The sequence below is a fragment of the Cetorhinus maximus genome, chromosome 7 (genome assembly GCF_964194155.1).
Source record: "Cetorhinus maximus chromosome 7, sCetMax3.hap1.1, whole genome shotgun sequence".
NCBI lineage: Eukaryota > Metazoa > Chordata > Chondrichthyes > Lamniformes > Cetorhinidae > Cetorhinus > Cetorhinus maximus.
In genome coordinates, this window is record NC_135885.1 from 60,357,375 (window position 1) to 60,385,073 (window position 27,699).

General features: G+C 43.0%; 1 protein-coding gene across 1 annotated transcript in view; it reads left to right on the forward strand.

The window, feature by feature from the left end:
• Window positions 1-27,211, forward strand: part of uxs1 (UDP-glucuronate decarboxylase 1) — a 106,658-nt gene extending 79,447 nt beyond the window's left edge. The window contains exons 12-15 of the mRNA XM_078545576.1: window positions 1,576-1,636; window positions 5,021-5,078; window positions 18,404-18,507; window positions 26,249-27,211. Coding sequence (XP_078401702.1) covers window positions 1,576-1,636; window positions 5,021-5,078; window positions 18,404-18,507; window positions 26,249-26,380 — 355 coding nt within the window. The 3' untranslated portion in view covers window positions 26,381-27,211. The remainder of the gene's footprint in view (window positions 1-1,575; window positions 1,637-5,020; window positions 5,079-18,403; window positions 18,508-26,248) is intronic.
• The last annotated feature ends 488 nt before the right edge of the window (window positions 27,212-27,699 follow it).

Here is a 27,699-nt window from a genome sequence, read left to right on the forward strand (position 1 = left end):
TGTTATTTAGAATTGGGTGGCTTCCAGTTTCAACTCTAATACAAAAGCAAAATATTGCGGATACTGAAAATCTGACATAAAAACAGAAAATTCTGGAAATGCTCAGCAGATCTAGTGGCACTCTTAGAGAGAGAGAATCAGAAATTTTCAAGCTAACCAGGTTAATTTTTCAGGTCAAGTTCAAACGAAAGGTATAATTAAAAATATTGTGCCTTCAGAGCATGTATTGTATATGTCATCTTCCTGATTGCATCCATACCATTCAGACAACTGATGGAACTTATTCTTTAGCTTCTAGTACTTTCTGATTAGTAGCTTTCCTTCAAATAACTTAAACAAGAGGATGCATTTCAATAACTTTACTGGGGTAAAATTTATATTCTGCATTTCAAAAAATATCTGTTTAGGATAGGAAAAAATGACCCTCTTCTATATTGTTGTAACTATTGTTTTGTAGCAAAGGTGTGGAGCGGGTTGGGGGAAGGTGTCAGGAGTTGTAAGGTGCATAAACAAGAGGAAGAACTGTAGTGAAGGAAAGGTGTAGGAAGGGGAAAAAGGGAAGAGTGTGGTATAAGGAGTAGAGGGCAAATGAAACAGTAATATAAGGTTGGGGGCTGAGCACTGAGAGAGGGAAATTGGTGAGGGAACTGAAGATCGTGCCTCAATGTTGAGGAGGCTTGGAAAAATAACTAGAAGAGTGAGTATGGAAAAGAACCTTGTGGGAAAAATGCTTCGCTGGTGAAGTTTGGACAAATTCCTCAGCAGGTGGTGGTGGATGGGAAGAGAGTAGCTTAGTTAAATGTTTGGGAAAGCACTTCTGTGGGATCGAAGGAATTTACCTACCCCAACTGGAGAGAGTTGAATAAGTCGCTCAGCAATACCCTGTGTTGGGTGCTGTAAAAGTGCCTCTTGTAGTGAGTGAATGATAAAATCTTATTTTTCAAACATTTAAGAGATTTTGATATTATAAAAATTGCACAATTACTGGTGTTATTACTTTGAGGAAAGCCTGATCTAAAATAATGACCTGAAGTGTATTGGATTGAAGATGCCCCTTTTTTTAAGAGAATTTGTGCCTGTACTGGCACGAATTCCTCATTTACTGAACAGGCACCAATTTCTGCAGGTTTAATCTGAGATGAAGGGTTATGATATTGCTAACCTTAGCAACGGTTAACATTGAGGACTGCTATAACAGTGCCACCCACATGTTTGATAGGTATTGCAGGTTTTAAAATATTATTTATAGGATCAACTTATTCAATGCATTTTGAAATAGAAGGTTGTGACCCTTCTACCATGTTTAATATACAATAGATGTGTAATTAACAGATCTACTTGGTTTCATACATTTCTAAAGTACTTCATTGGCTGTAACACACTTTGGGATGTCTGGTGGTTATGACAGTTGTTACGTAAATGCAAGTTTTTAAAAAATTTTATAATGCTTTTATGTTCAATTTAAATGTTTATTTGTACTGAAAGATAATATTGTCGATTTTCAGATCATTAACACAGACCACATATGAAATTACATTGCATGTTCATTTTAATATATTTCAATTTTCCTTGCAGTGACCTTGTGAATGGATTGGTAGTTTTGATGAACAATAATGTCAGCAGTCCTGTGAACGTGGTATGTAAACTTCCTATGTCCGAGCAATTCCTGTTCCAATTTAAGATTGGATGTATAGAACAAAAACAAAAATACCTGGAAAAATGTTTGACATAGTCATAAATGCAAAACTGGATAGCTGCTTGATTAGGAGTTTTGTGATCTACATTTTAAAAACAGTGAATGGTCTGCTTCTAATAGTATTACAACTGTAGGTGGTGCTTTTAGCATAATGTTACACAATCAATTGATTACAGTGGTGTTGCTACCAAATGGACACACAAGTTATGCTAATTAGAGATGAAAAAGAAAATCTTTCCTGGGCCAGGATTTTCCAGTCGGCGAGCAGGGGGCGGGGCCCACTCGCCAACGCGTAAAATGACGTGCGGTGACGTCGGGCGGAACTCCTGACGTCACCGCGCCCCATTTAAATTTTCAGGTAGGCGGGGGCTCAGCAGAATCAGCTATCCAACTGAGGCCATTGACAGAGTCATTGAAGTAATTAATGGACCTGCCGTCCAACCTTAAGGTTGGCGGGCAGGCCAGGAGCACTGGCGGGCATTAGAAAAAGCATGAAACCTCATCCACAGGCGGGATGAGGTTTCAAGTAGGTTTTAAAAAATGTAATTAAACTGAATTTAAAAGTGATGGACATGCCCCAACTTATGTGACAGCGTCACATGAGGGGACATGTCGGGGAAATTTTTTTTCTCTATTTTTAACATTTTTTACTATAGACCCGATCTCCCTAAAGCAGCACTTAGCCACAGGGAGACGAGTGCGCTCTTTCGTGCACGTGCGCGAAAGACCGCACTCTCGGCTCAAGGAATTCCTCCCACACAGGGAGCGTATGTGCTTCCGTGCGGACGTCACGCCGGGCGGGCCTTAATTGGCCCGCCCATGTAAAATGGGGGCGCCGTTCAGAGGCATGCCTCTGTGCGCCCGCTCTTCAACTCTTCCCCTCTTCTCTCCCCCCCCCCCCCCCCCCGGATGGGGGGAAAATTCTACCCCTGGAAAATGAAAGATTGGCAGAGACACTCAATGAGTACTTGTCTTGATTTTCACAGAAGTGTGCAGTAGTGGGAATGAAAGGATACAAAAGGAGCAGGTGGGGTAACCATAATTAAGGGAAATAAAATTGGAGAAACCAAAATGGAAAGACACTTTGCCCTGATGGCATCATCTTAGAATGCTGAGGTATGTCAGGAGGAAACAGTACAGGTTGTAACCAGTCCTGTAAAAATCCTTGGATATGGAAGGTGATAAAATACTGGAGGGTTGCCATTATAGCATCTCTTTTCTAAAAAAAAGTAATATGGGTTAATATGAACTAGTCAATTCAATATTGTTGGTGGATAAGCTTCAGGATGCCAAAATACAGGGTAATTATCATTAAAGGGCTAGCTGTGGCTGACAAATTTGAGTTCTTTGGGGAAATAACAGGACATAGACAGATTATTAGATTGGGCAGATGGCAGAGACTCTTAAATGTTCAAATGCATAGATCTTTAAAAGTGAGGACAAATTGTTAAAGCAATTTATAAATGCTTGTGTGATTCTAGGTTTAATAAGTAAGGGTATTAAGTGCAAAATCAGAAACTGTTCACAAAAAATTGTTTAGGCTGCAGTAAGTATGAGGTCAGTTTTGGATACCCTACTTTTGGAAGGGTTACAAGACTCAAAAAAAAAGGATACAAGGATTTTATCATGAGGAGAGCCTAGAACAATTAGAGGATCCCATTCCTTGCAGCAAAGAAGAATATGAGGATAATATGAGAATATTCATGTATTTAAAATTAGGAAGAGTTTTGATACGGTAAATATTTCCCCTGGCCTGTGAATCAGTCATAGATGGTATAACTGAGAAATTGAGAATGGAGGGAAAGGCTAGAGGTTTTTTCTTTTGCACAGAGGTTCCTCAGACTTAGAATGTCAGATCAGAAATGTTTGTGGAAGCAGAATTCATAAAAGCTTCTAAAGGGGTAACTTTGAAAAAAGAGAATTGGAAAGGACATTGCACTTAGGACTAAGTGAATAGCTTTTTAAGACAGCCAGTATAGATTTAATGAGCTGAACAGCATCTGTCCACTGTTTATGAAAGAAATGAGTCTATACAAAATTATCTAATTTTTTGCTTCCCCAATTTTAGATATTTTGGTATTGATCCCTCTACTTTCTGAAAGTAGTGCTACCACCTATCTCTGTAACCTCATACAAGCTCTTAACTTCTCTTCTGCCCCAGGACATACTCTGGTCTCTTGTGCATCCTCGATCTTTGCACCCCAACTAGGTGGCTGTGCCATCAATCATCTAGGTCTTGTGCTCTGAAATTTCCTTCACTAAGCTCTTACACCTCTGCACCTCGATCTCCCCCTTTAAAACCTTCGTTAAAAATCCCCCTCCTTGACCAAACTTTGATCACCTCATTTGGCTCAGCATCAATTTCTATCTGCTTATATCACTGAAGTGCCTTGGAACTTCTTGTTTACAATTAGAGGTTTTATATGAATCCTATGTTGTTCCACCCTTGTTATTATAAATCTATTCAATGGTCTTTCATTTAAGTGACACCAATACAGAAAGATAATTGGTGCATTTGGACATTAATATAATAATATAGATGCATGAAACAAATTTGTGATGGAAGTGATGTTGCTTATATTCAGAAATTTTAAAGAGAGGATTTTGGTGGCAATAAAGATGAGAAGCTGGCAATTCTTACAGTGGAAGTAAGTTATTTGATGTTCAGATATGAAGTTGGATTTGAAGCTTTGCTCTTGAGTCAAACGTAAACCTAAGATAAAAACAGAAAATGCCGGAAAAACTCAGCAGGTCTGGCAGCATCTGTGGAGAGAGAGTTAACGTTTCGAGTCCATATGACTTCTTCAGAGCTAAAGAGAAGTAGAAAATAAACCTAAGGTGTACACATCTCATTTAACCTAATCAAATAACTGCGGAGAGGATGGAGTCTGTAGCAAAAATTGTAGCAGCCAAAAATTACGGCTTTGATCTTCCCAAGTTCATTGTACATTTTTGGTCTTCCCAGTTAGTGTACTTTTCAACTGCGTACTTATACTTTGTGTTTTACATGGTGTAATGTTGCATTTCATAGAAACAGTGCATCCCGTAACTTAGAGCAGCACCGCTGGAGATTTATGTGTATATATAAATATGTGATCAGTGTTTAATGATGCATCAGTTAAGATGAATTCATACTAATCCTAGAAAGATTTTAAATATGTTCAATTAAATATTTTTAGGAGTATACTGAAAATATAGTTAAAACTAACTCAATTGTCTCAGATTTTGAAATTGTAACAAGTGTAACAAATCTAAATCACCAGTGTGTAAACTTTTTAAAAACTTATCCATTCTTTTAATGCTGACTATATTTACTTTTCACAGGGAAACCCAGAGGAACATACTATTCTAGAATTTGCCAAATTAATTCGGGGCCTTGTTGGTAAGATTTTCTTTTACTTTGGCAAATCGGAAAAGGAAGAAATTTCAGTCCTGGGGACTCAAGTAACTTTATAGGAACAAGAATAATCCATTTAGCCAATCAGACCTACTTCCTTCTTTTGAATCATGAAAAGACATTGGCCGGGATATTCTGGCCCTGCCATGGGCGGGACCCGCCGCGGGCGAGGCAGCGCCCCAGCCAGAAGTCCATTGACTTGAGGTGGGACCTGAAGATCGCAGTGGCGGTTGGGTGCGGGAAATCACGCCGATTATTTTCAGCCTTCCGATCCTCTAGTTCCTACCTCAAATATAGTGAGCTTTTGAAAATTCCAATTGATGACGCCCCAGTTTTCTCAAATATTTTTTTGGGTTTGGAAATCTGTGTAACTTCAATCTCATCAGATTATCCATTCCAATTTTACTCATGCCTGTAAATTCTAGCACTTAATGAATTGTGTCCTTTTTCTGCTTTGAAAACCAAAATGAAATGTTCACTTTACAGTTCTGCCATTTCCTTTTCTATTATTGTCATATCTAGATATTTTAGTGTTTTCCATTTTACTGTTCCTTCCTTTTTCTTATACGTAAATAAGTATTTGAACTTTAGGCTTGTATACTTTTCTACATTTAGCACCCCAGCCTCAGCATCGAATATCCCCAGCTCCGAGGATACTTAATAAAGGTTTTTAAAATTTATGGAGGGTTTTTCTAATGGAATAGTTCAGGTAGTAGCCATTGCATCTTATAGGAAGCAATTGGATAAATATTTGAAGCAGAGTAAACTGCAAGATTCTGAGGAGAGACCAGCACAGTAAGAATAATTTTAGAATGCTGTTGCAAACAGCTGACACAAACGAAATGGAGTGAATGGCCTCCCCCTGTGCTGTAGATATCCATCTCTCTCCAACAGAGCTTTAAACATAATCTCAGAGGAAAATAATCTTTCTAACCTCAGAAAAAAAATACTCATGGAAGAAAATACTCTTTCTAACTCAAGGGAAAAACATTATCATATTTACCTCTGTGAACTTTTCTACACCCACCCAATCCAATTTGAGAGACCCTGACTTGACTAGTATCTGCTGAGATTTCCATCTTGTTTAGGAAAATCGGCAACGCACGAGAGCAGTTGTCCAACCTCCAGTATTGAATGAGTAGGACTGTCTAAATATTGTGAAGATGGAAGCCTCTCTACCATTCTGTCCTCCTTTAAGACACTGCGTAAAACCTACCTCATAGATCAAGCAGTTGGTCAAATGCTCTACCATTTCATTACGTGGCTCAAATTTTGTCTGATAATGCTCCTTTTAAGCGCATTGGAAATTTTTAACACTTTAAAGGTGATATATAAATGCAAGTTGTTGTAATATCACTATCAATACAAAACAAAATGTTACGGGGACTTAATCATCAAAATTACAATTGGAATCCCACCACCGATGGAGCAGCAATGCCCCACTGCAAATTCAAATGAAACAATATAAAGTTCTACTCCAGAAGCCCAGGCCTATTCCTCTTCCTCCAGCCACACACTTCCCCTATGCAGAAACATAGATCAACATTTTTGTAAGTCTATGATACCACTGGTTCCTTAAATCTTGGAAAGCAAATGATGGAGGAGGAGGAATGCATACCTACCAGTGATTATACTCATGTAGTGCCCATGTTACCAAAGGACCTGCGTTTACCTTCTATCATTCTCACTATTTATATGAGCGTACAAATTAGGAGCAGGCAAAGGCAATTTGATCCCTTGAGCCTCCTCCGCCATTTAATAAAAACATGGCTAATCTGATTGTGGCCTCAACTCTACTTTCCTCCCTGCCCCCTATATCCTTGACCCCCTTACAATCAAGAATCTATCTATCTATCACACCCCCATCCCCCTGGAGGCTTTTAGTGGGAATTGCATTGGAACATGAATGAAACTGCTTGTGGGAACATAAATGTACTAGGAAAAATGCAACACACTCCAATCTTGATGAAATCTTGCAAGAGGTATAATTGGCCTATGGATTAAATTAGAAGTTGCATTATAAGCTTTTTATTATAAAAGAAAGGAATCTCATGCAACTTTACTTGCAAATGACAGAGTTCAAATTTTAACTGCATCAAGATTTGATTGACTTTTCTTTAATATTGCTCTGTACTCCGACTACCAAGAACACCAACAACTTGCCTTTTAGCCAATATTGTAAATGGTTCAAAAGCAAAAAATGCTGGAAAAACTCAGCATCTATGGAGAGAAAGACAGAGATAATGTTTCGAGTCAGTATGACTCTTCTTCAGAGCCTTAAATGGTTCTCTCTTGTCAGGAGTTGTCCCTCTCTTTAAATCTGTCGTTATCACTCCTCTCCTCAGGATACCAACCCTTGACCCCACTGTCCTTGCAAACTACCGTCCCATCTCCAACCTTCCTTTTCTCTCCAAAGCCCTTAAATGTGTTGTCACCTCCCACATCCATTCCCATCATTCACAAAACATTCCCTGTTCATCTGCTATTACCCTTATTCATGCCTTTGCTGCCTATAGACTCGACTGTTCCAACACAATCCTGGATGGTCTCCCACATTCTCCATAAACTTGAGATCATCCAAAACACTGCAGCTGGCCTCTTAAACTTTTAAAGTTCCATTCCCCTATCACACCTGTGCTTGCTGACCTACATTGGCTCACAGTTAAGCAGCATTTTGATATTAAAATTCTCATCCTTGTTTTCAAATCCCTGCATGACCTTGCCCCTCTTGTTCTCTGTAATTTGCAGCTCCACAACCCTCCAAGATATCCTCCAAGGCGCTCTAATTCTGGCCTTTTGTGCATCCCCAATTCTAATTGCTGCACCATTAGTGGCCATGCCTTCAGTTGCCTAGGCCCCAAGCTCTGGAATATCCCTCGCTACTTGTCACCTTTCTCCTTTAAGGCACTCTTTACAACCTACCTTTTTGAACAAACTTTCAGTCATCTGACCCAAGATCTCATTATGTGGCTCGGTGTCATAATTTGTTTTACAATGTTCCCGTGAAACGCCTTGGGGTGGTTCATTACATTATGGACCATTAGCAGCGAGAGAGTGTGAGAGGAGCAGGGCCATTAACAGTGAGAGTGCGAGAGGAGCAGGGCCATTTACAGCAAGAGAGTGCGAGAGGAGCTGGGTCATTAACAGTGAGAGGAGTCCAAAAACAGCGGGAGAGGGGAGTAATTAAGCGTGAGATCACAGGGAAACAGGTAATTGATTGGTTGGTAAGTATTTTCCTCCTTTATCTTTCAAAAGTGTTTAATTTATTAATGATTGTAAGGTTTTATTGCTGGCATTAAGCTCCACTAGCAGTAGTAAAGGTTATTGCAAGTTGTAAGGTTTGTTAATTATAAATTAATTAAAGAAAAGTAGTTAACATAATAAAGATGGCAGGGCAAGTGATGTGTTGCGACTGCAGAATGCGGGAGCTGCTGGACACCAGTGTGATCCAGGGAAAACATGTCTGCAGTAAGTGTCTGAGGCTTGAGGAACTTCGGCTCAGAATCACTCAGCTGGAGGCTGAGTTTCGGACACTGCGGTGCATCAGGGAGGGGGAAGTTACCTGGACACTTTATTCTAGGAGGCAGTCACACCCCTTGGGATAAGCGATATTTTAGAATTGGCCAGTGGTCAGGGATGGGAGGGTGTGACTTCAGGTCAGGCAGGTATGGGGACCCAGCATATAGTGATGGAAGTGCTGCTACTTGTGTGGATGAGTGGACTGACAATGGCACCATGGTGAAGGATGCCATTCAAGAGAGTGGAGTGAAGAGGAATGTGCTAATGATAAGAGACAATGTAGTCAGGGGTTAGATACTGTTCTCAGCAGCCGAGACAGGGAGCTCCGAAGGTTGTGTTGCCTGTCTGGTGTCAGGCTTGAGGACATCTCATAGCTGGAGGGGAACTTAAGAGTGGGAGGTTCCAGTTGTCATGACCCATGTGGGAACCAACAACATAGGTAGAACCAAGGATGTTCTGCTAAGAAAATTCTTAAGCAGAACTCAGAAAATTTGAGGAGTTAAGGTCCAAATTAAAATGCAGAACATCAAAGGTAACCTCTGGATTGTTACTTGAGCCATGTGCCAGTTGGCATAGGGTTATAGGGTTAAACAGGTTAAAGAATTAAATACGTGGCTCAAGGAATGATGTGGGAAGAAGGGGTTTTGATTCATGGGGCACTGCAATCAGTACTCAAGGAAGATTGAGTTATTCCATTGGGATGGGCCCCACTTGAACTGGGCTAGGACCAATGTCCTGTCCAATCGTATAACTAGGGTTGTGGACAGGGCTTTGAACTAACAAAGTGGGGAGAGGGTTCAGCTGAAGGGAGACTTAGAAATCCAAAGAGTAAGGTGGAGGTATCGGAACAGTATAGTGATGTGGTAAAGACAAGCAGAGTGGGACAGGAAGGAACAGAGGGCAGAATTTTGCCCTTGGATGGGGGGCGGGCCCCACCGGCTTGGCAGCAGGCGGGCAGCCGACCCCCGCCACTGAAATGGGGCCCGCCGCCATTTTATGTGGGTGAGCCAATTAAGGCCTACCCATCGGTATCCCTGACGGGAAGCGCTATGCGCTTCCTGTGCGGGGTGGGGGGGTGGAATTCCCCAAGCTGTCAAAGTGCGCTCTTTCGCACAGGCGTGCGAAAGAACGCACTTCTCCCTGAGGCAAAGTCCTGTCTCAGGGGGAATAGTGGCATTGGTAAAACTTTAAAAATAGAAACAATAAAAAATTATTAACATGTCCCCCTCATGTGACAATGTCACACGAGATGGGACATGTTAAAAAAGAACACAAACTTTATTATTTTTATTCAAAACGCACATGAAACTTCATCCCGCCCGCTGGGGCTCCTGGCTTGCCCGCCAGCCTTAAGGTTGGCCAGGCAAGTCTTTAATTACTTTAACTAGCCTGTCAATGGCCTCAATTGGCCATTGACAGGTCGGCGGGCGGACAGATGATTTCGCTGTCTGCCCGCCTTCCTAAAAATTTAAATGGCCCGGGATGACGTCGGGGATTCCCCCCGACGTCATCCCGCGTCATTTTCCCGTTGGTGACCGGGCCCCGCCCCCAAATCGCCAAGGGGGAATTCCTGGCCAGAGAGTTTAACAAAATATGTACATTAGCGAATACGGTCATTGCAGGGAATAGAAGCAGAAGAAAATGAAATTAAAGGTTCTTTATCTGAAGACACGAAGCATCTGCAATAAGGTGGATACACTAGTGGCACAAATAGCGGTAAATTTAGATCAAATTGCCATCGCAGAGACATGGTGACAAGGTAATCCAGGTTGGGAAATAAAAGGGTAAACGATATTTCAGAAAGATGGAATGGCAAAGGAGATGGGCTAGCCCTTATAGTAAAGGATGACATAAGGACAACAGAGGTCAGATGCTTTCTCACTAAAGATCATGAAGTAGAATCAGTATTGGTGGAAATTAGGAATAGCATGAATCAGAAAAAACTGCAGGGGGCACAGACTCAGGATAAGGGGCCAATCATTTAGGACTGAGAAAAGGAGATATTTCTTCACTTACAGGGTTCTGAATCTTTGGAATTTTCTACCGCAGAGGGTTATGGCTGCTCCAGTGTTGAATACATTTAAGGCTGATAAAGACAGATTTTTGGTCCTTTGGGGAATTAAGGGATTTAGGGTAAATTAAGACAGAAAATGCTGGGAAAACTCAGCATGTCTGACAGCATCTGTGGGGAGGGAAACAGAGTTAAGGGGCAGCAATTTCCGGTAGGCGCGCGGCGGTAGGGCCCGCTCACCGATGCATAAAATGACGCAGGGTGACGTCGGGCACGCGCCCTGATGTCACCCCGCGTCATTTAGATTCTCAGTTCAGTGGGCACTTAAGGCCTTTAAAAAGTAATTTACCTAATTAATGGGCCTGCCCATCCAACCTTACGGTTGGTGGGCAGGCGAAGAGCCCAGGCAACCTTCCGAAAATGCATGAAACTTCATCCACGGGCAGGATGAGGTTTCATGAGGGATTTAAAATGTTCGGAAAATTTTTAAATAAAAGTAATGGACATGCCCCAGCTCATGTAACAGTGTCACATGAGCGGTCATGTCAGGAATATTCTTTTCTACCTTTAATAATGTTTTCGCACTTGAGTCAATCTCTCTGAGGCAGCACTTTGCCTCAGGGAGACCTGTGCGTTCTTTCGCTGATGCACGAAAGAGCGCACTCCAGGCTCCGGGAACCCCCACCCGCACAGGGAGTGCATAGCGCTTCCGGGCAGACATCACACTGGGCTGTCCTTAATTGGCCCACCCACGTAAAATGGCAGCGTGTCCCCAATTGGGGGCGCTGATCGGGAACCCGCCCGCCTGCGCCCACTACTGCATGAACCCCCCAATAGGGGTAAAAAGCTGCCCAATGTTTTGAGTCTGTATGACCCCTCCTTCAGAGCTCTGAAGATGCTGTCAGACCTGCTGAGTTTTTCCAGCATTTTCTGTTTTTATTTTCAGATTTCCAGCATCCATAGTATTTTATTTTGATTTAAGGGATTTGGGGAGCAGATTTGAAGCTCAAGAACAGCCATAATCATTTTGAATGCAGAGCAGGCTCGAGGAGCTGTGTGGTCTAGAACCTCGTTTGTAAAAAAAATGTCCCAAGGCGCTTCACGGTGTAATAGATAAAAGTAGATGCCATGCCAAAGGATGATATTAAGAGGGTTAATCAAATGCTGGGTCACAGAGATCATTTTAAGGAGTGTCTTAAGTGGAAAATGAAGATATGGAAAGATTGAGTAGGAATTCTAGAGCACTGGGGCTACATAGCTGAAGGCAAGGGTGCTGATGATGGAGTATAAGGCAGGAGCAATACTCTAAAGCAGACTTGTCCAATGTATAGCTGCATCCGGCCCACGAAGCCCCTCTATGCACCCCACGGAGCCAATTTTCAAAATTCTGTTCAAACAGGTGAGTTTCACTGGGAGATTTTACATGGAGCTGCTCCCCCAATCACAGGCCACTTCTTTCCTGTGTTTGCTGCTGATGGGCTCATTAGTGAGTCTATCAGCAGCAATAAGGGAGAGAAACAGTCTCTGATTGGAGGAGCAGTGAACACCGACATTGTTGAGTGTGCTGAGAGCTGCCAGGCCAATGGAAGCGAAGGTATCGCGGGACTGGAGCCTGGGGAGCCTAACAGCAGCGGGGCTGGAACCTGGGGAGCCAAGCAACGGCGGGTCTGGAGATTGGGAATCAGGTACATGGCCCAGGGAGGGTGAAGTCACGTCAGGCCCAGGGAGGAGATGGTGCCATGGTGAGTGTGCATATGTTGGAGGTGTTGGTGTGGGGGCAATTGAGAGACTGACTGAATGTATGGGAGTGAGAGAGACCGAATGAGAGTGTGGGGGTGAGTGTGAGTCTGCCTTACACTCAGTCTCAGATTTCTCACTCAGTCTCACCACCACGCACCAACACATACACATGCACCCACTCACATTGAGTGAGGGTGTGAATGAGTGAGCACCCTGAGACTAGGAGTGAGCCGGACACATGCACACTAACCTTCTCACACTCTGGTCCTTTTTATTAATAACTCTTTATTTAACTTAACAATTTGTTGCTATGACATTGCTGTGCTTTGGCTCAGCAATTGTTTCTTTCCTTAAAACCTCAACTTTTTTAATAAACTCAGTTTATTGTGGTGCCAAATCTTATCTTTTCAAGATTTGCTCATCAGCCCCTTGAATGAGAAAAATACGCAAATGTGCCCCCCCGCCCCCAAAAACTTGGAGCAAAAGTTGCACAAGCCTGCTCCTTTGACAAACAATAAGTTTTACTACAATTTCTATACATATTTCACAGAACTAATTATGAACTTTGACTTAGTTGCTCAAGGGCAATTATGTTGGCACTTTAGCTGTGTACATAATGGCAGCAAGTTCAGAAAAGGTGTTTGGAGAAGGGAATTTACTGAAACGGTTTAAAGTGGAAAAGGCTAGATAAAGTTGGATTATGTTTTGGAACATTTGAGCATGAAAGTTAAAAAGGAATCATTTCCACAACTGAGATATATATTTTCCTAAAAGATTAACCCATTGGTTATTTAAATAGTTTTCTCTATTCATCCAAAATTTAGATTTTCCTTTGGTGTTCTGTGTAAGGCTTATTTTTTAAAACACTCACTTAGGCTTATCATTCATTTGACTTGTGAATTACAAGTCAGGTTTGTCCATCACAACTGCAACGCTGGTCTCTCGGGACTGCGGTAAAGGTCTCCAACGTGTTCAACCTTTTTATACCCCTTTTCATGGAGTGGACCTGGGTTACTCAGTATATTGACAGGCCAAATGGTCCTATGAAGCCTCTCTTAAAATCACAATACCCAATTATGTTCTGAACTCTATCTTTAAACCAGAGGCCAGAATTTTACTTCAACGTGCAGGCGCAGGCCCGACACGCCGGAACGTAAAATGACGTGCGACGACATCGGGCATGCTATGAGGATGGAGGTGCGCCCGCCATTAATTAACAGGCCAGTTATGGCCTTTGAGGCACCAATTGTCTTTGATTTTACGCAGCCCATGCGATTTTCAGGGCGTCGCACGGGCGCAACGGGCAGGCGGGTAGATCACATTTTCAAAATCCTCATCCACGGGCAGGATAAGAGGGGTGAGTGGGCTCGCTAATGCGAGTTGTTAGTACATCAGATTATAACTTACTGCTGCTTGCTTACGTGAACAGGACAACTTCATTTCGCTTCAGAGCTGCTTTGACAGAAATAACAGGCTTCAGTTCAGGACCCCAGAGGAGTCATAATACTTGGGGCTTTCCAGGTATCAGACAGCCTTCCCTTACCCTGGGAATGAGGATTGTGGTCTCTGCTGGAGGCACCTCCTCTGAGGAGGAAGAGAGGGCTAGAAGAGGGAGGAGGCCAGGTGTCTTATTCAACCTCCAGGGGAGCGACCTGTGGGAGGACAGGCACAAGGGGCGCAGGGCCAACAGGAAGTCCAAGGCGGAAGGGGCTGCAGAAGACGCCACTATCCTGCTGCCAGGGTTTACAGGGTGCCAATGCAGCTACCTCAATATGTCTGAGGTGCAATGCCGAAGGAAGCTCCGCCTCTCAAGGGAGACAGTGACCTCCATCTGTCAGATGATCGGCCCTGAGATCAGCTCCAACAGTGTGGGTGGATACCCCATGCCAGTGGCTCTGAAGGTCACAGTGGCCCTCTATGCCTCCAGCTCTTTCCAGGGGTCAGTGGGTGATCTTTGTGGAGTCTCCCAATCAGCTGTTCACAGTTGTGTCAAGCTGGTGACAGACGCTCTGTTCAGGCGTGCATTGACTTTCATTCACTACCGCATGGACAAGGTCAGCCAGGCAGAGCGAGCCAGAGGCTTTGCAGCGATTGCTGGGTTCTCCCGCATCTAGGTTGCAATCGATTTCGCGCATGTGGCCATCAAGGCGCCAGCTGGTGAGCCCAGTGTCTTCGTCAACAGGAAGGGCTTCCACTCCATGAATGTCCACTTAGTGTGTGACCATAGGATGCAGATTCTGCAAGTCTGTGCAAGGTACCCTGGCAGCTCCCATGACATTTACATCCTGAAACACTCCCAGGTGCCGGGGCTCTTCAGTGCTCCAGCTTGACTGGATGGATGGCTGCTGGACGACAAGGGCTATCCCCTCAAAAGGTGGCTCATGACGCCTCTCCGCCATCCAAGAACAGAGGCCGAGCAGCGGGTAGCCACGCCTCCACAAGGACGGTGGTAGAGAGAACCATTGGTCTTCTCAAGATGTGCTTCCGATGCCTGGACCATTCAGGGAGCTCACTGCAATACATGCACAATCTGGCACTGGAAAGGGGGGGACGCAGTGGAGGAGGAAAATGTTGAAGCAGCTGCTCTGGGAACCGATGATGAGTCCATTAATGAGGACAAGCTTGCTCAGGAGAACGCTGAGGGGATAAACACTGACCTGGACAACCTCCAGGGAGGCAGGGACCCCCCCCAGGAGGCTTTGATCCAATGTTCCTTCAGCTAGCCTACCAAAGATGAACCACCACCACATGTTAGGGCTGCAGGCGCCATACTTGATACCTGACAGGAGCATTTGCTTCGTGATCAACATGCACTATGTGCCATTTCAATAAAGCTCAATGACAAACAAGCCACTCATAATATCATGGGTTACCCTTCACCTGCAGAATTAACGAAACACCCAGAGGCTTATTGAACACAAACAAATTTAATGGTGTGGTGCCTGGCATACATGAAACAAATTAAATGGAAAGGTGTTCTCCATTACACCTGCTAATAACTAACTTAGAAGTGGGGCAGAAAAAATCACCAGTGATAAGCCCGTGTTGTGCCTAAGGTGCTTTAAGTTTTCGCTTGTGGGCGCTATACCTAGGTGCTCCCTCCTCGCTGGCACCGGCATTGGAGGCAGCCTGCTCACTCTGCTGTCCTGTTGGCCTTGATGACCTTGGCAAGCGTCCTCTGGACCATGAAGCATGTGCTGGCCCCGCCTTGGAGGGAGCGGCCAGTGCCACCGCTGGCATCTCCCCAGTCGCCACAGCCTTATCGGATGCCACAGTTACTGGCAAAGAGGCGGAGGAGCTGCTGCCCTCATCCAGAGCGCCCTGAGAGGAGCCTGCAAAGATGACAAGCAGCTCGTGCGCCAACATTGGGTCACCTTGGACTTCCCTGCTCATCATTGATGGATGGGCACCTAGCTGGGATACTGGGTGCCCAATCCATCTCCCACACTGACAGTGACCACCTGAGGTCTGAGGTGGTTGCAGGTCTGAGCGCATCCCCAAGAATCCCTGATTGAGCTCCTGGAGCAGCCTCTCCATGGAGGAGGAAGTGCACTGGGCCATGAGGGTCATTACATTGCTCATGCTCTGCATGGACTCCTCCACAACGGAGGCCATGGCACACATTCCCTCATGTATCTTTGCCAGATCCTCCCACACATCCTGCTGGACTTCCAGCATCTGCTGCCTCAGGGACGACTCCAGAGGCATGTCTTCAGCCACCGACTGAGCATGTTCCTCGTCCTCAACAGTCCTCCGACTGCCGGGGTCCTGGGCACCCTGCCTCCGCCTCACCTCAAGCGAGTGTGAAGTGCCCTCACCGCTGTGCACTGAGATACTATCTGCTGACTTAATGCCCACTGAGGTGCTGGTATCTGTGCTGGTGCCTGCTTGGTTGAGTGGGTGTGATGCTGGCGCGTTTCTCTCGTCTGCGTCCTCTGGGGTGAGCGGTGGGCCTTCATGCTCCTGACCCCGATGGGCTTCTGGTGAGCCTGAAAGGAAGAACAAGGACATGTTATTAGTTGAAGTCCTACCCTGTTACTATGTGTGCCTGGCACTCGGATCGGGGTGCCCTCGTCTTTCCATTATCAAAGGGGATTCCATGTTTGAGGCTCACATCAACATAGAGACAACAGTGGAATGGTTGCTATGACAGACATTCTGACCTCAGTGCACTGCACTCTTACCTCCCTGTGGCACCCCAACCTCACCACAGCATGGTGCCTCTCCAACTCCAGTGCCTCCTGCTCGCATTTGGACAGGATTAGAAGGTGGGGCGATCCTCCGCCAGCCTGCAACCTTTCAGCATTATTGTGGGATGTCTTCTCCTGAAAGGAGAGAGGAGCATTGATTAGTCCACCCTGTACCTGCAATGCCATTGCAGCCTGGCCAACCCCACCCGAGGAACACCTCGCAGGGCTCAGCCGATTTGTGACCCTGGAGCCGCAAGACACTCATTCCAAGCAGCTAGGAGTTCAACCCCTTGCCCAGATGCTACCTCATTGACATTTTCCACCTCCTAACTGGTGTGCTAAATGACTCATGCCAACATGCTACTCAACCTTCCTGATCGCAGGAGGTCATTGAAGCACTTACAGCACTGCACCCATGTGCGCCTCACCACATCATGAGAGCTGACCCTGGATGCCACCCGCACCCAGGCATTTTTGGTGAGGTGGGGGTGCCTCCTCCTCCCATCCCTGGGGACAAGGATATCCCAGCCTGCTGCCACCTCCTCCAGGAGGGCAGCGAGACACTCGTCAGAAAGCCACGGGGCCGACTGCCTCACTGACCTGCCCTCCTGCCTGCTGTGTTCAGCACTGACGTTCTCCATGACAACGGTCCTCCGAGTCAATGGCAGCCTTCGCATGGCTGCCAGCACCATTTTCCAATAGGCCGCTGGGTCGCCATTGGGCCCCGCGGATATTGAGCTCCCTCCCCTGCCCGCCCCTTCACATTGATGCCGGAGTTGCGTATTAAATGGCGGTGCGGACCCGATCACGGACGGTGCTGCGTTCCCGACCCCTCCCACCGCCCACCTGACCTGTGTAAAATCCTGGCCTATGGGTTTGAACCCACCCAGAAAGTATTCCGTCTTTAGTTTTCTTTCAGTAATGTTGCATCACATGAAGCTCCTTGTACTCAACCTTCTAGACTAAGATATTTGTAGAATGAATGCAGAACACTAAGCCCCATCTTAACAACTTCAGATCATGAATTCTCTCCTCCAGACTCACCCCTTTTTAATCCCCTTTTTTCAAATATTTAGTAATTTTTATATATACATTTTTTCCCCCACCTATTATTTTAAAAAATTTATTTCCATTCATTGGTTTATCTCCACCTTTTAGCCCATTTTGATCTTTCCTCCCACACCATCCCCTCCCCCCACCCTACCCCCACTGGGGCCATCTGTCACTTGCTCATCCTGCTTTCTACTCTTAATGGCACCATTAGCACTTCCTTTAGCCAATATCACCATCATCAATACCCCATCAACCTTTTGTTTATGACATCTTTTGCAGTCTTTCCTTTGCCTCCACCTATCATTGGCCTTCTATCCAGCTTCACCTGTCCCACCCCCCTTTAACAGTATATATTTCACCACATTTCTACTTCTCTTTAGTTCTGAAGAAGTCATACAAACTTGAAACGTTAACTCTGTCTTTCTCTCCACAGATGCTGTCAGATCTGCTGAGTTTTTGCAGCAATTTTTGTTTTTGTTTCAGATTTCCAGCATCCGCAGTATTTTGCTTTTATTTCCCATCTTATCTAAGTTGGACAGCCTCTAAAGTCGATCAAATACCAATGTTCTTCTTTGCCTCTTTCTTCTTGATAGCCTTCGGTTAGTTTCACTGCCCTAACACAGCTCAGCAAGTTTAATTTTAAAAGAAGAAATGCTTGCTTTTCAGTCTATCAGCACAGCTTCTGACTCATAGGATATGAAGATTAATGTAGTCAACCTAAAAGTTATGTCAGTTGGATTTTTCTTGCATTTGTTTTGATTTTGCTTTAAACAAGATTTTCTTCTTCTGTCCAACAGGGAGCAATAGTGACATCCTGCCTCTTCCAGAAGCACAAGACGATCCCCAACGAAGAAATCCCGATATCAGGAAAGCCAAGCTATTGTTGGGATGGGAGCCTGTGGTAAGGACACATTGAATTCTCAATATCTACATGGGGATGAAATGCCAAATTGCATACCATCAAGCTACTATCAGGAATTTTTTCCTTTATCAGATGTTTTGATTCCATTGACTGGGTAAAGTACTCCAAATCATATTTTACTAGATTAGAATTGTTAGACTGGATTGCCACAGCACCTCCAGCCTTCTCCCAGAAATATATTAAATAGTCTAGTGCAGGGCAGAGTATAAATCAGGATATTAGAGGTGCATGTATAAAGGTCATACAGTAATCATGGGGGCTTTAATCTTCAGACTAGGCAAACCAAATTTGCAGTAATAGTGTAGAATGAGAGTTTATGGAATGTATACAAGGTAGTTTTCAAGAGCACTATGTCAAGGAATTAACTAGGAAATGGGCTACTTTGGATCTAATATTGTGCAGTTTGAAAGGGCCAATTAATAACCTTGTAGCAAAGGAGCCTTTAGGGGAGAATGATAATTATGATAGAATTTTATATTGATTGAAAGCGATTTACTTAAGACTGAAACTAGGGTCTTAAGTCTAAACAAAATATAGGTCTGAGGCTAAGGTAGATAGAGAAACTACATTCAAAAGTATGATGGTAGATGAGCAATGGCTGTAATTGAAAGAATTACACATAATTTGCAACAAATATACATTTCTTTAAGATACATAGACCCTAGAGAAAAGATGGTCCAATGTGGCTAACAAGAGGAGTTAAAGATATTATTAGAACAAAGGAAGAGGCTTATAGCATTGCTAGAAATAGTAGTAAGCCTTAGGATTGGGAGGATTTTAGAATTCAGCAAAGGAGGACCCAACAATTGATAAAGAGAAAAGCGAATGAGTAGACTAGCAAGAAACATGGGGCAGGATTTTATGTCCTGCGGGCATGCGCCCAACCCAATCAGGCGTAAAATAACGCATGATGACATTGGGCGAGCGTCCTAACATCATGGCACACTCGCGCGATATTTCGGTCAGCAGGCACATGCGAGAGTCAGCAGCACACCTGCCAACAATTAAAAGGCCTATTAAGGCCATTAATCAATTAATTTAAAGCTATTTTTCACCACCCGTCCAACCTTATGGTTGGTGGGCTGGCGAATCGGCCAGGCGACCTTTGGATTTTTAGGAAACCTCATCTGCGGGATGAGGTTTCCAATATTAATTTTTTTTTAAAGTTTTTTTGACATAATTTTTATTACGTTTATGCTCATGTGAGTGAGTCCTATGTGGGGACATGTTTTGCACATTTTCAGAATCTTTTATTTTAATGTTCTTGAGCTCCCTGAGGCAACTTTCAGTGTGTGCTCCCTTGCACATGTGTGAAATCGCAGTCGGGGGCCGATCACGGGTGGCAGACCGTTTCACAGCTGCGCCCAGGCCCACCCACTGCACCCACCCAACAACCTGAAAATCCTGCCCATAAAAACAGCTTGTAAACGTTTCTGTATTTGAGTAAATAGGAAGAGATTAGTGAAAGTAAATGTGGGCCCATTAGAGGCAGAGACAGGTAAAATTATAATGGTGAATAAGGAAAATTCAGAGACTTCAAACATTTTGTTTGAATCTGTGTTCATGGTAGAAGACACAATAAACATTCTGGAAATAATGGGTAATTGAGGATTTAGCAAGAATTAGGAATTTAAAGAAATTAGAATAAGTAAAGAAATAGTTCTGGAGAATTAATGGGACTATGTGACAAAAAGCTCCCTGGACCTGACGGTCTGCATCCTAGGGTTTTAAAAAAGTAATTGCAGAGAAAGTTGATACAATGGTTTTGTTCTTTCAGTATTCCTTCAATTGTAGAACAGTTCCAAAGGATTGAAAGGTTGCAGACATATCCCTGCTATTTAAGAAAGGAGGAAGAGAGAAAATTGAACTATAGTCCAATTAGTCTAACATCTGTAGTAGGCAAAAAGCTGAAATCTATTATTAGGGGTTATGGTAACAGGGAACTTGAAAAAGCATAATATGCATCTAGGTCTACATGGATCAATGAAAGGGAAACCGTGTTTGAAAAATCTGTTAGGGTTTTCTAAGGATGCAATGGGTAGGATGCATAACATGTATTTAAATTTTCAAAAGCATTCAGTAAGGTAGAATCATAGAATGATTACAGCACAGGAGGAGGCCATTTGACCCATCATGATCCTCTACAAGAGCAATTCACCTAGTGCCATTCCCCATTTCTCTGCAAATCTTTCCTTTTTAAATAATGATTCCCTTTTGAATGCATGATTGAATCTGCCTCCACCACACTTTCAAGCAGTGCATTCCAGATCCTAACCACTTGCTGGGAAAAATGGTTTTCTTCATATCAGCATTGCTTCTTTTGCCAGCTACCTTAAATCTGTGCCCTCTGGTTCTGGATCCTTCCACCAGTGGGAACCACTCCTCTCTATCTACTCTCGCAATCCCTTCATGATTTTGAATATCTCTATCAAATCTCCTCTCAACTTTCTATTCTCCAAGGAGAACAGTCCCAGCTTCTCCCCTATGCAACCCGAAGCTCCTCATCCCTGGAACCATACTCACGAACCTTTTCTGCACTCTTTCTAATGCCTTCACACCCTACTTAAAGTGTGGCGCCCAGAACTGGAAGTAGTGCTCCATTTGAGGCTGAACCAGTGTTATATACAGGTCTGTCATAACTTCTGTGCTCTTATTTATAAAGCCCAGGATCCCATATGCTTTATTAACAACGCTCTCAACTTGCCCTGGCACCTTCAATGATTTGTGCACGTATACTGCCAGGTCCCTTTGCTCCTGCACCCCCTTTAGAACTTGTTTAAATTCTTTCACGGGATGTGGACATTGCTGCCTAGGCCAGCGTTTATTACCCATCCATAATTGCCCTTTAGGGTAGGTGATGGTGTTGTGGTAATGTGACTGAACTAGCAATCCAGAGGCCCAGGCTAATGCACTTGGGACAGGCCCATGGCAGCTGGTGGAATTTAAATTCTGTTAATAAGCCCAGAAACAAAAGTTCGTTTCAGTAATAGTGACCATGAAACTATTGTCGATTGTCATAAAAACCCATCTAGTTCACTAATGTCCATAAGGGAAGGAAATCTGACATCCTTGCATGTGACTTCAGCCCCACAGCAATGTGGTTGACTCTTAAAATACCCTCTGAAATGGCCTAGCAAGCCACTTAGTTGTGACAAACCGCTACGAAGTCTAGAATTATACCTTTTGTTTTATATTGTCTCTCTACACTCTCCAAATAAAATGAATCACTTCACACTTCTCTGCATTAACTTTCATCAGTCACTTGTCTGCCCACTCCACCAATCTTTCTATGCTTTTTGAAGTTTAACACTATCCTGCTCACAGTTCACAATACTACCGAGTTTGTGTTGTCTGCAAATTTTGAAATTGTGGCCAGTATACCAAAGTCCAAGTCATTAATATATATCAGGAAGAGCAAGGTTCCCAACACCGACCCCTGGGGGAACTCCACTACCGACTCTCCAGCCTGGAAAACAACCATTCACCACCACTCTCTGGTTTCTGTCATTCAATCAATTGTGTATCCATGAGGTGATTGTCCTGTGAGTAGATTAGGCCTATCTTTCCTGGAGTTTGGAAGAGTGAAAGTTGATCCAATTGAAACGTAAAATTCTGAAAGTCCTTGACAGGTAGGTGCTGAGAAAATGTTTCCCCTGGCTGGGGAATCTAGAACATAGACTCCCAGTCTCAGAATAAACAGTTGGCCATTTCGGATTGAGCCAAGTAGAAATTTCTTCACTGAAAAGGGTGTGAATCTTCGGAGTTCTCTACTCCAGAGGGCTATGGATGTTAAGTCATTGAGTATACTCAAGACAAAGGGCAAAGATTTTTGGGTACTAAGAGAATTAAGGAATAAGAGGATAGTACAGGAAGTTGATCAGGTGAGTCATGATCTTATTGAATGCTGGAGCAGTTGACCTACTCCTGCTCCTATTTCTTACGTTCTGAAATGATTGTGGAACTTCAGTTCAGTGCTAATAACAATTATGTGTGCATATTAGCCATTCTGCTATGTTGTTGCACAAAGAAAGAGTCCAGGACCCTGTACAATATTCACATTGAGAAGGAGGGGACAGGGTGATGAGTGGATCAAGTTGGGGAGGGATGGAAGAGTGAAAGACAAGAGGGGGAACGGAGGCAATGGAGAGAGCTGGGGAGGGTAGTTATCATGTGAAAATTGTGTGTTCAGGGATGAAATATAGCTGGTTTGGTGTAAGTGTTGCAGGACCGTAGTACCTCAGTGTGGGCAGAGCAGATCCCTTTATCAGATGGTGAGTATGCTGCAGGGCAATAAAGAAAGGCAGCAGATGGAAGGGGCAGGAGTGCGAGGGAACAGGTGAAGAATGGTCCAACAGCCAACACCTTTTTTCTTAGACGGGAGAAAGTCAGCACAGTGGAGAATGATGGCTTTCCATCTCTGTGCTTGTGGTGGCAAAGTCAGCTGAAGAAACCCTGCACATTGTGCAGGTGGCATGTTTGGGAATGTAGCTGTGTGGATTTACGTTCCTAATACAGGACTGAGGTAAGGAGTAGAGAAGATGTAGCTTCACAGTGCAAGAAAGTAAAGAATGTGTACTGCACCTATTCAGACATTCAGCAGCGGAATGGAGGGATTGGAGTGCTCAAACATAGGTTGGTAGTCGCATCTGGGCATGCCACCAGTGCTGTTGCTTGGATTAATAATTGCATGCATAGTATGCTTGAAGTGAAGGTCTCTGTGCTTTAAATTACTGAGGGATAATTTTACCTAAAAATAAGTAAATGTGGGCATTTGTTAATGCTGCCTGTGGGCATTTGTTAATGCTGCCTGTGAGCATGCAGGGGGTGTGGCTCTTTGGAGGCTGAGCTGGATGGCTTAAAGTTTCAAAAAGAAACTTAATGTTAAAGTGAGACTTTCAAGAGAAGAGATGTGGAGGCCATTGGGGAATGGTGCAGGACAGTCAAGACAATCTGTGCAAGAAGCAGGGAGGGAGATGTGCAGCTAACAAAAAATGGAACCAGAAGGCAGAATATGGGGGGGGGGGGAAAGTTTTACAAAAATTTTTAAAGGATTTTAAAAATCATATCAAAAGTTACTAAGAATTAAAATAGTTAAATACATTTGTACCTTATTATCTCACTGTAAATAGCACCCACTGTGTGGCACATCAAAAAAATCAATCTGTGACCTGGGCAGTCAGGGTACAAGTAGCAGAATGAATAGCAAAAGCAAAATACCGCGGATGTTGGAAATCTGAAATAAAAACTGGGAATGCTGGAAGTACTCAACCGGTTTGGGTGCATCCCTAAAGATAGAAACAGAGTTAATGTTTCAGGCTGATGCTTCATCAGAAGCGGAAAGAGATGTCACAGGTTTTCGACAGAGAAAGGAGTCAAGGAAAGGGCGGAGGAAAGAAAAAGGGAATGCCTGTAATAAGGTGGAAGGTAGGTGAGATAGAATAACAAAAGGGATAATGATGCAAGGCAAAAGGAGATGGTAAGGGGACAAGTTTCAAAAAAGTGGGTCTAGAAGAGGTGCAAATTGGAAAATCAGAATCATACCAACATCAGTTGCCCAAAAAAAGGGACAGAGGTTTTATGTGAAGAAGTCAATTTTGAGTCCAAAAGGCTGTAAAGTGCCTGATCCAACAATAAGGCGCTGTTAAGCTTCATTGAAACAGTGTCAGAGGCTGAGGACAGAGGCCGGTATGGAATTGGACCAGAGAATTAAACTGACAGGTGACTAGAAGCTCACGGGCACACTTGTGGACTGAACAGGGGAGATCCTCAAAGTGGTCACCCAATCTGCCTTTGGACTCCCCAATATAAAGGAGACCGTATCATGAATAACAAATGGAATATACTAAATTGAAAGAAGAAGAATGGATAGCAAACTAGCGACAAAACAGACAATAGGTATTAAAGGTAGTTACTTAGATTGGCAAAAGAATGGAAAGTGGTGTTCTATACGGATCTGTGCTAGGGTTACCATTCACATAAACAATTTGAACTCTAGAATCAGAAGTACAGTTCCAAAATTTGCAGCTGATACCAAATTGGGGTTATAGTTAGTGCAGAGAAGGGCTGTAATTGAAGCTGATACCAAATTGGGGTTATAGTTAGTGCAGAGGAGGGCTTTAACAAAACCTGCAGCATGGGCATGTACCTGTCAAATAAACCTTAATAAAGATAGGTGTGAGGTAATGCATTTTGGTAGGAAGAATAAGAAGGCCACATTCTCATTGCAAAATTAGGTATTGAGGGTATAGATGCACAAATCAATAAAAGCAGTGACACAGGTTTCTAAGGCCATAAAAAGGCAAACAAAGCACTGGGGTTCATTTCTAGAGGAATAGAATTGAATGGCAAAGAAATTATGTTAAACTTGAATAGAACCTTAGGCCACAATTGGAGTACTGTACACTGTTCTGGTCTCCATTATTATAAAAAAGGATATAAAGGGACTGGAGAAGATGAAAAAAATATTTGCTAGAATGATCCAAAAACTGAGAGATTATATTGATCAGGAAACATTGGACAGGCTTGGATGACTCTTTGAATGAAAAGAGCAGATTGAGGGGCCTGATAGAGGTCCTCAAGTTAATGAAATGGTTTGAAAAGGTAGCCATAAAGAAGGATGTTTCCACTTGTGGGTGAGACCAGAACTCAAGGCCATGAATAGTGACTAAGGTATTCACAGGAAATACAGGAGAAACTTTTGCCCTATTGAGTGGCAAGGGTGGAACTCATTGCCACAAAGAGTAGTTGAGGTGAATAGCATCGGTGCATTTATGTGGAGGCTAGATAAACAGATGAGGGAGAAAGAAACAGAAGGCTATGTTGAAGGAATAGAGGAAGGAGGTTGGAAGGAAGTTCATGTGAAACTAAACGCCAGCCTATTTAGCTGAATAATCTGTTTCTGTGCTGTTAGTGTAACGCCCTTGGCATTGAAACTCTATCACACTGCCACCCACAGGTGTTACTGGTTTATATAGGCCAGTAAAAGGTTTATAAATTATTTATAGTACAGAGCTGGAGAATGTAGCACTGTGAATAGAACAAGTAGGTGTTAAGTTGCAATACTACCATACATTTATAATGTTAAATAATCAATAGACCATCTTTTAAGGCTAACGCCTAACTTAGCTAGATAACCTAACCTGGTTTCTAGCACTGGGACCTTAAACCTAGAGATTTTGCTTATAAGTACTGTCAAGCAATTTTAAGGCAAGAAATCCACTGCTTATATACTGCATGCACCTCACCACCCTGAATTCTTTGTATATTGTCAGAATTCATTAAGAGGGAAAGTTAAATCAAGTTTTCTAGTTGAAATTTGAGAAAACTTGTGATATTGAATAGACATATCCTAAATGAATTTCTAACACCAATAAAAACAGGATTAAGGGGCTGTTCATAAAGTGTTAACCACAAATCTCGATCATGCTGTCCAATTTCGTCCCCTGCCCACCACCCCATTGCAACAGTGCACTTTTAGAAGACCCTCTAGCTGCCCTAACCCCAGAAAACATGCTGTACTTGTGTCTTTTAATTTCAGTAAGGGAAGTGCCATTCTGATCAATGAAAATATTACTTTCCTCAATGGCATAACATGCAATAGGTATGTAGCTTTGATGATGTGTACTTAAGACATATTTCCTTGGCTTCATTATGAAGCATAAACATGGAAGAAATATTTCACTGACTGTTTTCATGCCTTCCATTTTCTTTCTCTAAATAGGTTCCTCTGGAAGAAGGCCTAAACAAGACAATTGACTACTTCCGTAAAGAGCTAGAATACCAGGCAAATAATCAATACATCCCCAAACCAAAACCTGCTAAAACAAAGAAAGGCAGACTCAGACACACCTAATGCACTAGAGCAAAGCAAGCCTTCAGCGTCACAGGGAATAGAATGAAAACTTGGCTTTTGAAGAACCTCCGAAAAAAATATTAAAATTGAACTGGAATTTGTTCTTTGAGCTTGCTTCTACAGATGGATGTGCCTAAAAAAAAATTCAGATTTTTCCTTGCACTTTTTAATCTGTTTTATTTAAAGCAGCATAGCAATGTTGAGTGGCTGTTTTGTACTTTTGCTTTGGTTTATTATATTTGTCATGGGACTGTTACTCATTGCTGTGAAGGATTTCTTAATGAACCATTTTACATCAACAGAAGTGTTGAAAATGGGATTATTTATAACAAATGATACTGCTTAATTTTGTCATTAATGTATGCAATAACCTTCAACCAGGCTAACAGTGTTGTCAGGTGAGTAACAGTGACATCTAGTGATTGATCTGCCATGTAAATTGTTCCTTAGCTACAAAACTTTGCTCAAGCATTTTTGAGAGTTGTAAAATTGTTGTTTTTAAATTAGGGAATATATTTCTTTTTGTAAGAATCTATTTGTTATATAAGAGGTTTTTTTAAAAAAGGTAATGATTGCCTGAATTACTGCTACATTGTGTATGTGCTTGGAGGGGGAAGAGTATAACTTGGTATGTGTTTTAACTGTGCCGATTTAATAAAGTTTTGGTGGGGATATCATAAAAAAATTATTTTTACATCATTGATTACAGAGATGAGTTTTCTTCGAGGCATTCAGTAATTCAAATGTCTTGTAAGGTCATATAAATATCTATATAGATATATATATATATCTCCCGAAAACAATTATTAAAATGAGACTTTTGACCTTTTACTTACTCTGTTCATTAAATAGCTTCCAAGTTTAAACAAAAATGAAAAACCCAATGATGAATGCTATCATTCCCCTCATTCCTTCAACCCGTAAATAAGGGTAGGAACTGTTGAAATCCCACAGAGGAAAAAAAATCACCAGGGACACTGCCTAAGAAATTTACAGCCACTCTGTGGTGGCTCTGAGGGTAATTGCATGTCGTAATATGCTGCTGAGCTGCACAGACTAGAGGTTCCAGTTTATTTTTTTGATCAATGCTGAGTTAGATCACCTCAGCAACTGGGTAAGGTAGTGTCTAAGGACTGGGGAAGAAAATGAATTGGCCAGGCTTCCCACTCTTGATCACTAGCCAACAACCCTAGTAGAAGTGCAGCTGTATGAGTGTCGGGGCTGGGGTCAAGATCTAGCTCTGTTGTTAAGTCCTCCAAAAGTTAAATAGCTCTGACATTCACTTTTCATGCTCAAGAACAGATTACACTTGCCACTTG